Source organism: Neoarius graeffei, chromosome 13 (genome assembly GCF_027579695.1).
Source record: "Neoarius graeffei isolate fNeoGra1 chromosome 13, fNeoGra1.pri, whole genome shotgun sequence".
NCBI lineage: Eukaryota > Metazoa > Chordata > Actinopteri > Siluriformes > Ariidae > Neoarius > Neoarius graeffei.
The window spans coordinates 21,369,991-21,383,947 of record NC_083581.1 but is presented as its reverse complement, the minus strand read 5'-3'; the positions used below and the strand labels follow the sequence as shown (position 1 = coordinate 21,383,947).

General features: G+C 46.2%; 1 protein-coding gene across 2 annotated transcripts in view; it reads left to right on the top strand.

Annotated features, from left to right (window-relative positions):
- plxna2 (plexin A2) overlaps positions 1-13,957 on the top strand; it is a 530,875-nt gene that overhangs the window by 394,035 nt on the left and 122,883 nt on the right. For both annotated transcript variants that reach the window (XM_060937347.1, XM_060937348.1), the window contains exons 23-26: positions 4,611-4,677; positions 5,144-5,290; positions 5,592-5,751; positions 6,321-6,424. In XM_060937347.1, the coding sequence (XP_060793330.1) occupies positions 4,611-4,677; positions 5,144-5,290; positions 5,592-5,751; positions 6,321-6,424 (478 nt within the window). The remainder of the gene's footprint in view (positions 1-4,610; positions 4,678-5,143; positions 5,291-5,591; positions 5,752-6,320; positions 6,425-13,957) is intronic.

Below are 13,957 nucleotides of genomic sequence, written 5' to 3'. Positions count from 1 at the left end.
GGTTTGGTGGAGTCTCTCACTCAGGTTGTGTCTCACAAACCCAGCACTGTCTGGTGAGAGCAACAGAAATGATAAAGATTTTAAAGACTTTAAAGACAATGTCTGGAAACATGTCTTCCATTGTGGAGCTAGCATCTCCAACAACTCCTCAAACTGACCCACAGACATCCTGAAGTAGCTCCGAAAGCAGCCATGAATCAAGCAGTGAAACTCCCTGCGTTCTCTCTGACTTCTCAGGATCAGATGTTCACAAATTTTTTTTTATTATTTAATCGTCACATCATTATTTTGTAGAATGATCACATAATTGTGTCAGGTTTAATGTGAATATTAATGTTGCATTAAATTTGTCAAGGATTTTTTCACACTTTGGCATCATTTGTTCATGCTGTATGTGTAGAGTCCTTCAGAAATGTTCGTGTTTACTCCTGAGACTATGCACAGACATGTTGAGGAGATTAGCAGTTCTGGGTTGAGGAGGCTGTTCTTCTTGGTCAGAGGGTCAGGAATTACATGTTATGACCTCTAGCTGGATGCAGTATTCATGCTGTGCAAGACAGAGCCAAGACCTACAGGTATGGGTCATTTAAAGAACAAACGACGTGTGAACTGAAGGCCTCCTTCCCCTGATCTTCACAGAAGAGCAGAAGAGGGAGCGGGAAGCCATCAAGCATGTACAGATAAATCAATATGAATGTATTGTTATTTTGCATTGAAAATCCACGAGTGTATGTAACGTGTTCAGCGTAAGGATGCTCTACTGTCATGGACATTACAGTAAAAAAATAATAAAAAAAAACATTAAAGAGAAGAGAGACATTCTCTCACTCACATATATTCATCTCTCCAGTCTTGAGTGCAGTGAGAATGTTATCTCTTTCTCGTGTGTGTGAGTGTGAGAGACCTGCAGGAAGCCGTGTACCGCCCACCTTGTTCTTTGCCTTTCTGGCACACAGACAGACACACACGTGCTTCCATCATCTCTAAGATAATAAGAGTTATTTTCATGAGCATTAGCAGAGTCATTTTCCCTACATGCTGCTGAGTAAATTGAAGCAGAGCTCGCCTTCACAACCTTCACTCTGTGTGTGTGTGTGTGTGTGTGTGTGTGGGTGGGTGGGTGGGGGGGTTTGTATTGTTTTTTTTTTTGTTATCTGTCATTCCTACACTCCACAAACACAAAATTTGTGTATGTTCTGATATTCCGAGGTGAAAGAAAGGCTGTGTGTGTGTGTGTGTGTGTGTGTGTGTGTGTGTGTGTGTGTGTGATATAGAAGAAGGAGGAAAGGTATTGGTATTCCACAGGCATGCTGATCTGTCAGAGTGGTAGAGTAACTCTTTCATGTATTTTTCATGTTCGTTAACCACTCCTGTCTGGGTGCTGTTTCTTCTCTCTTTTTTCTGTTCCCTCTCTTATTTCTCTCTCTCTCTTTCCTGTTTTTCTACCGTCTTTTTTCCTCCCAACAATAAAAACATCAGCTAATCTCCCTTCCAAAATAATCCTCATGTGCTCCGCATGGAAATCTGTTTACGAGTGTGTTTAATGTAGTTCACATGGGGGAGTGTGTGTGTCTGTGTGTGTGTGTATGTAACCTTTACATTGCTTCAAAGGCAAACAAAACATGAAAGGGTCTGCAGTCAGGACAGAGACAGAAAAATATGGAAATGGACAGAGAAGGATTGTGAAAAGATGTGAAGAAGAGCAAAGGAGAGTGAAATTCTGCCTCTATCCTCCATATCTATCCTACACCCCTGATACTCTCTATACAGCCCCTTCTGAAAGTATTGGAATGGCAAGACCAGTTCTTTAGTTTTTGCTTTATGCTGAAGACATTTGGGTTTGAGATCAAAACATGAGTAAAACAATAGATCAGAACTTCAGCTTATATTTCCTAATATTTGCGTCTATATGTGTTAAAGAAAAAATAACTTAGAACATCACACCTTTTGTTTGATCCCACTGATTTTTCAAGCGATCAAAAAAATATTGGAATATGTCACTGACAGGTGTTTCTTATTGCCCAGGTGTACCCTGTTAGATCCATCCATCGATTATCCGTAACCACTTATCCTGTGCAGGGTCACAGGCAAGCTGGAGCCTATCCCAGCTGAGTATGGGCAAGAGGTGGGGTATACTCTGGACAAGTTGCCAGATCATTGCAGGGCTGACACATAGAGACAAACAACCAGTCACACTCACATTCACACCTATGGTCAATTTAGAGCCTCCAATTAACCTAATTTAGCCGGTGAGTGGCCTAGTGGTTAGTGTATTTGCCTCTCAATTGGGAGATTGTGAGTTCTACTCACGGTCAGGCCATACCAAAGACCATCATAAAAATGGTGCCATCTGGCAAGGCATGCTGCAATACAGATGCGAGTGGGGAGTCAAACTCTTGCGGTTACCAGAGGACTAGTCCCCCACTGCAACCCTAGCTATGTAATACAGGCGAGAGACTGTGGGCAACAAAATGGAGATTGGCGCTGCCAAATGCAGTGCAGGAAGGACTTTAACTTTTTGAATAGGCCTAACCTACATGTCTTTGGGGGAAAACCCATGCAGACATGGGGAGAACATGCAAACTCCACACAGAAAGGCCCCCGTTGGCCACTGGGCTCGAATCTAGAACCTTCTTGCTGTGAGGCGACAGTGCTAATCACTACACCACCGTGCTGCCACTCTGTTAGATGAATTGTTTAAACAATGAATAGCTCTGAATGTCTACTCTTGGTCTGAGCCCTGGGTTTCACCTGTAAAAGCTGCATTTGTTGTTAAAAAAGATAAACCAACATATAGACCAGAGAGCTGTCTACTGAAAAAAAGCAAGCCATCCTGAAGCTGAGAAAAGAGGAAAAACTGATCAGAACCATTGCACAAGACAGAGAGCTGTGAAGAAAGACTCAAAATCAAGAGGCAGTGACATCACCATCAACCTCCACAGGGCAGGGGTGAAGGAATCACGATCCACTGTTTGAAGAAGACTTCTCATCTCATTATCTCTAGCCGCTTTATCCTTCTACAGGGTCGCAGGCAAGCTGGAGCCTATCCCAGCTGACTACGGGCGAAAGGCAGGGTACACCCTGGACAAGTCGCCAGGTCATCACAGGGCTGACACATAGACACAGACAACCATTTACACTCACACCTACGGTCAATTTAGAGTCACCAGTTAACCTAACCTGCATGTCTTTGGACTGTGGGGGAAACCGGAGCACCCGGAGGAAACCCACGCGGACACGGGGAGAACATGCAAACTCCACACAGAAAGGCCCTCGCCGGCCCCGGGGCTCGAACCCAGGACCTTCTTGCTGTGAGGCGACAGCGCTAACCACTACACCACCGTGCCGCCCTGAAGAAGACTTTGAAAACAGAAATATAGAGGCCATGCCACAAGATTCAAACCACTCATCAGCAGCAAGAATCAGAAGGCCAGACTGGAATTTGGAAAGAAATACAGAGATGAGCTACAAAACTTCTGGACCAAATATTAACCTCTAACAAAAGTGATGGAAAGGGCAAAGTGTGGAGAAAGAAAGGATCTTCTCATGATCCAAAACATACAAGCTCATTAGTGAACCTTAGTGGAATTAGTGTCATGGCTTGGGCTTGCATGGCTGCTTCTGGAACAGATTCACTAATCTTTACTGATGATGGAGCTCATGATGGTAGCAGCAGAATGAATCCAAAAGTCTACAGAAACATTCTTTCTGACAATTTAGAGAAATGGATGCAAACTAATATGGGAGGAACTTTAGCATGCAGCAAGACAATGACCCTAAACACACAGGACTTTATCATGAGGGAAAAGTGTAAGGTTTTAAATTGGCCAAGTCAATCACCAGACCTTCACCCAGCTGAGTATAATTTCACCTCCTGAAGAGGAGACTGAAGAGAGGAACCTGCTACAAGCCTGGAAAAGCATCACAAAAGAAGAATGCAACAGTTTGGTCACTGGCTTGAAGTAGTTATTGCAAGCAAGGGATATGCAACCAAATATTAAGTGTTAAGATTATATGTTCCAATACTTTTACTCACCTAAAGTTTATGTCTGTCATCAAACGTGCCATGTAATTGTTTAGCACATATGGATGTAAGTATCAGGAACTGAAAGCTGAACTTCTGATCTTTCATCTCGTGTTATTATTATTATTATTATTGAACTTAAACTCAAATGTTTTCAGTGTGTAACAAAAACAAAAGAACTGGTCTTGCACAAACTTGATCAAATCATGACATTTACTGTGTGAGGAAATCTCCCTGAACGAGCAAAGTTTTCGACATCTTTAAGTATTAAGACCAATTGTTTTTACCACTGTGATTTTCAAATTGGCTCCTTCCCATCATGATCTTTGCAGGAACATAGCAAAGTCAAGATTAAAATGTAAATAAAAATATTTTTATTTCCATTTCATTTAGGTGAAAGGTATTTATTTAAATTTATTTAAGTTATAAGCAGAAAAATCCTGTTTTGTTTGCCTGAATTTAGCCATCTGTTGGGTTTCTCCAGGCTAAAATATCAAATATTAATAAATTCAACAAAAAGTATTAGGACTTAATCTTACATTTTGCCATGTCTCCTGAAAAGAAGTTGCTTCTTTGTGTTTTTCAGGACTGAGTCTGTGGCTGAGAAGATGCTCACCAACTGGTTCGCGTTCCTCCTTCACAAGTTCCTCAAGGTAATATAGGCCATTGCCTTTCCATACTCATGTGAAGCAACATCATCATGTATGGATTGATATAAAAATGTATTTTAATGTTGGTAAGACCTTTTCTGGTGTGCATGTGTAAGTAAGGTGAAAGATGGATCTCGTATTGGTGCTCAGCTAATCCACTAAAGCCTGAGTGTTTTTACTTGCCTAAGCTGCTTTACAGTATTTGGGTGCTTCATGAGCCATTGAGATGTGTATGAATACCATTTACTTCACTGTGATGTATTTCATGAAGATAATAACAGAATGGTCTTAAAACGCTGCGTTAATTCATAATAACCACCTTCCAGTGACTCAATAAGACATGAATTAATGATTAATGAGTATATTTAGTTTGGTTGCAGGACAAAATCATGTAACTTTCCTGAACTAAACAGATTTTTACATCTGCTTTCTCTGTTATATCACTCTCTCTTGTCTCTTTTCTCTGTAGGAGTGTGCAGGAGAACCTTTGTTTATGCTCTATTGTGCTATAAAGCAGCAAATGGAGAAAGGGCCTATAGATGCCATCACAGGGGAAGCTCGCTACTCACTCAGTGAAGACAAGCTCATCCGACAGCAAATAGAGTACAAAACATTGGTTAGTAGTCTAACGCACTGCATGTGTATCGTCGTGGTGAGCGGCATCGACATGTATGTGCGTGTGTGTGTGTTTTTGTTTTTGTGCTGGGACAGACTGTTCATTAAGCCGTAATACCCTGCTGAAGCTGAAATTGGGCTCCTGCAGTGGGTGTGAAATTAGATTTCTGTGAACAGCAAATGGCCTTTCTCTCAACCCTGCCATGTACCCAAAGCTCCATCGGCTCCATCAGAGCACTCCGACTGTGGATTACTCTTCATCCAGATCAACCCCATCCTCATTCGTTATCTCTCTCTTTCAGATTTTGAACTGTGTGAATCCAGATAACGAGAACAGCCCGGAGATTGCAGTGAAGGTGCTGAACTGTGATACCATTACACAGGTGAAGGAAAAGATACTGGATGCCATCTATAAGAATATGCCCTACTCTCAGAGACCCAGAGCTGTAGACATGGACCTGGGTGAGTACTTATCCCAGGGGATTAAAATGTACAGATGACACATATATCATAGCAAATATGTTTTTTTCCATATCATTGGATTTCTGTGTGTGTGTGTGTGTGTGTGTGTGTGTGTGTGAGAGAGAGAGAGAGAGAAAGAGAGAGATTGACAGAGCCTCATTCAGCCTCTTCTTGTCCTGTCTTGCTTGCATATATATACACACACAAAACGTGCATGCATGGGAAGTTTGCTAAATGCTAAATCAACCCTGCGTCATTCCTGGCATACATAATTTTACATAAATATGGCACAAAAGCTCCCCATCAGTGGTACAAAACAGCCTTCCAGCACCTTGGCCTGAACAACCGCATCCATTGCAGGCTTTTTTGGGCCTGGGTCTGGCACAGCTCTGCGTGGTTTCTGTTTTTTTACAGCCATCATCTGTGCATCTGGCAAGCATGCAGCTTAATGAGGACCATTCAACAGAGAGGAAAATCGATGATCATTTTTTCTCTGAACCTGTCTAATTCTCCATCAACACACTCTGTAGCGTTTCTTTATTCATGTACATGTGGGTGTTGTGTTCCAGAGTGGCGTCAGGGCCGGATGGCACGAGTGGTCTTACAGGATGAAGATATCACCACCAAGATTGAGAATGACTGGAAGAGGCTGAACACACTCATGCACTATCAGGTATGTTTTTTTTTCGTTAAGGACGAGTAGAACAGAGGTGTTCCAAGTTAAAGTATTGAACAAAATCAGAAAGGAAGAAGCAGAGACATGATTACCATTAAACACAAATCCTTTTTTTCCTGGCACATTGAGCTGTTGTGCAACTGAATATTAGAAGACATTTGAATCATGATGGTAGTACAGATACCGAAACTGTGAACAGAACAGAAACGTTTGACTCCTACACAAAGCATTTCATCCTTTCAGTATAAATTGCGTGTGGTTCTCAGTAGTGGTGAAACCACGCTTTCTGTAGCCACGTTTATCACTCAGTTCATCTACGATTCCACCTGCCAGCGCCTACGCTGCTCAGAGTTCTGTGGGCGGAGCATTTGAGGCTGAGACTCAAGTCAACAGGGCTTTCAACAATCTGCTTTTTTATAGATGGGATGTGAACTTAACAAAATGTCTTCGACCCACAGTATCCTGCTTTAAAAGCTTTTTCTTGTCACTTTTTTTTGACTGATTAAAAAGGAGCTTGTTGATCACCAGTGAGATTATAACTGGCAAACTTCTGATTCGTTGTGGCCACTGATATCCCTTTTCGACCAGTAGGGAATGGGTTCTTGAACTTATTCCATTCAGGATTCTTTGAACCTGCAAGTGTCAGCAAGTGAACCGGCCCACATTTTCACCAGTTTTGAGTGGAACCGTTGTTATCAAGGATGCATCATGAACGGAGGGTGTTGCACAATTCACAATGGGAGTAAACAGTAGTAGCAAGATGGCGGTGCACATCGATTACCTATGTGCTTTTGTTCTGTTATTGCAGATATTTGGTTATGGTCCATTTTTTTTGAAGATGTATCCTATTCCATTGCGTTCTCCATTGCTGTGCTCTGCTTGCTGTCCAAAACTAATGACATGCCCACTGATGTCATCATGGTTCGTGCTGGAAATGTTAGGACTGGGACTGTTTTGGCCTCTAGAGGCCGCTGTTATTTCCATCTTGTCATGTTTGTTTTGGCCTCTAGAGGCCGCCACTGTGTTTTTGTGTTTGTCTTCTTTGCCTGTTTCCTGCCCCGCCCTGTTCCTTAATTAGTGTGTGTATATATACCCCTCTGTTTGTTCCCTTGTCACGGAGTCTTTTTCCTATGCTATGCTGTTAGTGCTATTTCCCTCTGTCCCATGTACCTTGCCTGTGTCTTTGTATTCTTGGTTTTTGCTTCTTTCTTTTGGACTTTGTGGATTTTGTTTTGACCTTTGGATCTTCTGTGCGTTTGAGTTTTTGCCTCTTCTTTTCTCATTTGGATTTTGGACTTTGAACCTTGGGATATTTTATTTCTGTTTATCTTCTGAGCTTTGGATTATTCTTTTTGTTTTTTTCCCTTGGATTGTACATATTGTAAATAAACTTTTTGATACTTTTCTACTTCTGCCTCACGCCTCTGCACTTGAGTCATCCCCCTGGTGGCCTAGTGGGGGTTTGCTGGATTACCACACCAGCGAACCAGGTTCGAATCCCAGCAAAACCCTAACAGAAGGACTCCGTCATGACCAACTCAGCAGAGGCTTCTTCATCTGTCTACCCGGCCAACCTTCAGGGAATGATGGCTGCGTTAACATGCCTCAGATCCACCATGGACACTCATGGACGGACTCTCGCAAGCCAACATGAGACCCTTGCTCGCCACGAGGTACTGCTTCAGCAGATTGGGAAAACCCTGGCACAGCTGACTTCTCTGCCCCATCTCCTCTGCCCCCATCTCCTCCGCCTGATTCTGCTCCTGCTCCAGTGCCTCCTGCCATGCTGCCTTCTTCACCTTGTGAACCCAGCCTTCCTGCACCACAGAGGTATGATGGCAAGCACAGTGAGTGTCGAGAGTTCCTTACCCAGTGTCAACTCACCTTTGAGCTTCAGCCTACCACCTACACTACGGATCGCCGCAAGATTGCCTTTGTGATAACCTTGTTAGCTGGTAAGGCGCGAGCCTGGGCTACTGCTATCTGGCAGAGACAGGGACCTGAGTGCTCTGATTTCCAGCTGTTTACTGAGGAGATGCTTCGTGTCTTCGATCAAGCAGACATCAGTAAAGACGCAGCCAGAAAGCTCATGTCCATCCGGCAAGGGGGAAGCGTCGCAGACTACGCCATGTCATTCTGGACGCTCGCAGCAGTAAGTGGATGGAATGAGACTGCCCTGGTGTCAGCCTTCCACCATGGTCTGTCTGACCCCATCAAAGACGGTCTGGCTTCTATCGGATGCCCTAGTGACCTCGAAACACTGATCTCACATTCTACTCATCTGGACAACAGGATGAGAGAACGTCGCCAAGTCCTGAGCCTCCCCGGCCTCCCTGCCTCTACCTGGAGCCCATCTACCTCTTCCAGTGACTGTCCAGAACCCATGCAAGTGGGCCGTACTTGCCTCTCCGCATCTGAGAGGGAGCGCAGAAGGAGGGACAAGTGCTGCATCTACTGTGGCAAGCCTGGTCACTTCCGAGCATCATGTCCCGAACTCTCGGGAAAAGGACCGCCCCGTCCAGCCGAGGGAGGGTTGTGACGGGGCCTACCCTCTCTCCTGAACTTCCTGGCCAAGGAGTTTACATCCCGGTCTCCATCGCCTTGTTAGACTCCGGGGCGGCTGGAAACTTTATGGATGTTCACTTCGCCCAAAATATCAATGTCCCGACTGCACCTCTTGAAGTCCCACTGTCTGTGTCTGCCCTGGATGGCCAAGCCTTAGGTGACGGAAGAGTCACCCAAGTAACTTCTCCAGTCTTCCTCCAGTCTCAAGGTCACAAGGAAGAGATATCCCTGCACCTGATTCCTTCACCAGAGTTCCCAGTGATTCTAGGCCTTCCTTGGCTTACCCGCCACAACCCTTGCATAGACTGGGTAACTAGCCAGGTTGTGGAATGGGGCCCTGCGTGCCATGCCTCTTGTCTGCTCTCTAGCTCTCCTGTGTCTCCGGCCAAGCCCCCTGATCTCACCGAGCTATCTCAAGTTCCCACAGAGTACTGGGATTTGAAGGAGGTATTCAGCAAAAGCAGGGCCGCCGTTCTTCCTCCGCACCGGGCCTACGACTGTGCCATCGACTTGCTCCCTGGGACTACCCCTCCTCGTGGCAGACTGTTTTCCCTCTCTCAGCCAGAACGCAAGGCCATGGAGGAATACCTCAAAGATGCCCTGGTCTCTGGTTTCATTCAACCCTCCACCTCACCTGCTGGTGCCGGCTTCTTCTTTGTCGGCAAGAAGGATGGGGGGCTCCGACCATGTATTGACTACAGGGGCCTGAACAAGATCACTGTATGCAACCGATATCCCCTTCCACTGATGTCCACAGCATTCAACCTGCTCCAAGGTGCCACCATCTTCACCAAGTTGGACCTATGGAACACATACCACCTCATCCGTATCCGACAGGGAGACGAGTGGAAGACTGCCTTTAACACCCCGTCTGGGCACTACGAATACCAGGTGATGCCCTTCGAACTCACCAACACACCAGCTGTTTTTCAGGCCCTAATAAATGACATCTTGAGGGACATGATTAACCTGTACGTTTTTGTCTACCTCAACGACATCCTTATCTTTTCCAAGACCGTGCAGGAGCACTGCCACCATGTCCGCCAGGTTCTCCAGAGGCTGCTACAGAACAATCTGTTCGCCAAGGCCCAGAAATGCGAATTTCATGTTCCCGAGGTCTCCTTTCTGGGTTTTATTGTACGGACAGGCCAACTCCAAATGGACCCAGCCAAGACCCTGGCCGTCCGGGACTGGCCCATTCCCAAGTCCGTCAAAGAGGTTCAGCGGTTCTTAGGATTTGCTAACTTCTACCGCAAGTTTATCAGGAACTTTAGTTCTGTAGCAGCACCCATGTCGGACCTCACCAAAGGGACAGGTGGATCTTATGTCTGGTCTCCTCAGGCGGAAAAGGTGTTCAAAGACCTCAAGCACCGCTTCTGCACGGCACCCATTCTGGTCCTCCCGGACACCTCCCAACCATTCATTGTGGAGGTGGATGCCTCGGACAGTGGTGTTGGCGCGGTGCTCTCTCAACGTTCGGAAGGAAAGCTGCACCCCTGCGCATACTTCTCCCACCGCCTGAGTCCTGCGGAGTCCCGGTACGATGTGGGGGATCGAGAACTGCTAGCGGTCAAACTGGCCCTTGAGGAGTGGAGGCACTGGCTGGAGGGAGCTCAACATCCATTCCTGGTTTGGACAGACCACAAGAACCTGGAGTACCTCCAGCAAGCCAAGAGACTGAACCCACGACAGGCTAGGTGGGCCCTGTTTTTCAGTCGGTTTGACTTCACCCTATCGTACCGCCCCGGCTCCAAGAACACCAAACCTGACGCACTGTCCAGGATGTTCTCTGCCACTAACAGGGAGAGTGAAGTCGGGCCTATTATCCTTGTGTCCCGGATTGTGGCCCCTGTCCGCTGGGGTATTGAGGAGGCCGTCCGACGAGCGCAATGCCAGGACCCCGGTCCTGGGACGGGGCCACCGGGCCTCTTGTACGTCCCACATCAAGCCCGGGCCAAGGTTCTCCAGTGGGGTCACTCGTCCCCTCTCACTGCCCACCCGGGAGCTCGAAGGACCCTGGACTTTTTGAGAAGGCACTTCTGGTGGCCTAGCATGGAGAAGGAAGTGAGGTCATTCGTCCTTTCCTGCGAAGTGTGCACCAGAAGCAAGAACCCACGACAGCACCCCCAGGGTCTCCTGCATTCTCTGACTATTCCCCGGCGTCCCTGGTCCCATGTGGCAGTCAACTTCATCACGGGTCTCCCCGAGTCACAAGGTAACACTGTCATATTGGTCATAGTTGACAGATTCTCCAAGGCCTGCCACTTTTTACCACTGTTCAAGCTCCCTTCTGCCCTTGAAACTGCTAAGCTATTATTCACTCATGTCTTCCGAGTCTTTGGTCTCCCGCAGGACATCGTCTCAGACCGAGGGCCCCAGTTCTCCTCCCGAGTGTGGCACGGGTTCTGCAAGATCATCGGAGCCACTGCCAGCCTCTCCTCTGGGTTTCACCCAGAGTCCAATGGCCAGACGGAGAGGCTCAACCAGGACCTGGAAACCACCCTGCGAGGCCTGGCTATGGATAACCCGACATCGTGGAGCACCTGGCTGCCATGAGCAGAGTACGCCCACAACACCCTGCAGTCATCGGCCACCAAGCTGTCGCCATTCCAGTGCCAATTCGGGTTCCAGCCACCTCTGTTCCCGGACCAGGAGGAGGACGCGGGGGTGCCCTCGGTCAACCAATATGTGAGACGGTGTCGCAAGACCTGGAGCAAGGTCAGGAAGACCCTCATCCAGACCTCCAGAACCAACCAGACTCAGGCCAACCGCCATAGAAGACCTGCCCACACTTTCCGCCCTGGGCAGTGGGTTTGGCTGTCCGCTAAGGACCTTCCGCTGCGGGTGGAGAACCGCAAGCTTGCTCCTCGCTACATTGGCCCCTTTAAGGTGGTGCGCAGGGTGAACCCTGTCGTCTACCGGCTCCAGTTGCCCCAGACTCTGAGGATCAACCCCACATTCTATGTTTCCCTGTTGCGGCCCGTACTGACGTCCACGTATGCCCCTGCCCCTAGGAACCCCCCACCCCCCGCATCTTCCAGGGTCAGACTGTGTTCACCGTGCATTGCCTGCTTGACTCCCGCCGGGTCCGCGGCAGGCTTCAATATCTAGTAGACTGGGAGGGCTATGGCCCTGAGGAACGCTGTTGGGTCCCTGCCCGGGACATTCTAGATAAAGGACTATGCCGGGACTTCCATTCGGCCCATCCGGATCGCCCTGGGAACATCAGGAGACGCTCCTGGGGGGGGGTCCTGTTAGGACTGGGACTGTTTTGGCCTCTAGAGGCCGCTGTTATTCCCATCTTGTCATGTTTGTTTTGGCCTCTAGAGGCCGCCACTGTGTTTTTGTGTTTGTCTTCTTTGCCTGTTTCCTGCCCCACCCTGTTCCTTAATTAGTGTGTGTATATATACTCCTCTGTTTGTTCCCTTGTCACGGAGTCTTTTTCCTATGCTATGCTGTTAGTGCTATTTCCCTCTGTCCCATGTACCTTGCCTGTGTCTTTGTATTCTTGGTTTTTGCTTCTTTCTTTTGGACTTTGTGGATTTTGTTTTGACCTTTGATTCTTCTGTGCGTTTGAGTTTTTGCCTCTTCTTTTCTCATTTGGATTTTGGACTTTGAACCTTGGGATATTTTATTTCTGTTTATCTTCTGAGCTTTGGATTATTCTTTTTGTTTTTTTCCCTTGGATTGTACATATTGTAAATAAACTTTTTGATACTTTTCTACTTCTGCATCACGCCTCTGCACTTGCGTCATCCCCCTGGTGGCCTAGTGGGGGTTTGTTGGATTACCACACCAGCGAACCAGGTTCGAATCCCAGGAAAAACCAGCTATATTTTGATTCCAGCTGGGAACCAACTTTTCAGGTTCTGAACCAATTAATTTTTGGTTGAAATGCTCTGAATGGTTCAAAATTTGGTTTGCAAATCAGAACCAAACCTGTTTCCTGTTGGTGGAAAAAGGGGTATCAGTGTACAACCTACATCAGACAGTCTTCAGATTAAAAGTTCAGATTACTTTCCAAACCCCTGGTGATGAGTCCACTAATGGGGGGTGGGTGGGTGTTTCCTATCTCAGTCTCTGGGTGGATGTAGAACATCTCCATCCATCACATCCACACAAACAACAAGTGTGTGTGCCTCTGTAGACCATATAGTCAATTCTACTGTGTAAATATCACCATGAACATCATCCTCAGAAAGTGTGTACAGTAGGCTCTATAAGTCTGGGTTCACTAAAAATCTGGTTTATTTCAGAAGTAATGAAAAAGTAATGCATTGTCTTGAGTGTTTTTTACAGACATTTTTGCCCAATCTATAACAGAAAATGTTATTTTAATTTGTACCTGTCCATCATATTTTCTAACAACCTTAGTTGAATGTATTTCCCAAAATATAAACCTCCGTTTAAACACCTGTGCCCAGGACCCCCACCATCACCCACGAGGCCATCCTTCCATCAACTGTGTACCATTAGATTTCCCCAAATTAACAATCTGCTCCTGACTTAACATAAATTATATACAGTATAATAGGTTATAGTAGAGTAACGTCCTTTGAAATTCTGAGAGAGAGCATCAGCATTAAATGGAAATGTGATGGCATGAAGCACTTGCCACTGATTACTGACTAGAACTGCACCAGGCTGATTAATCTGTTAGGTCAGTAAGGATTTCATTAGCGTAGATAGCATTGCTCTCAATTTTCATCTTTCTTTCTAATCAGTTCTAATTGGTTCAATTCACTTACTTTCAAGCAAAACAGAAACTGAAATAAGAAACTGAGTTTTTCAGTTTGAAAGTTATTTAAAAAGAAAAAAGTCAGTCCCTCAGTCTTTCTTGGTCCAATCAGCAGAGGTGAGGTTGTTAATCTTGCACAGGTTGAATATCATTTGTAGGCTGGAAGTGTGTCCCTGAGGGGCTGCTGTACTCTCGGGGCAGCAGATGAATTTCCAATTTCAAGAATT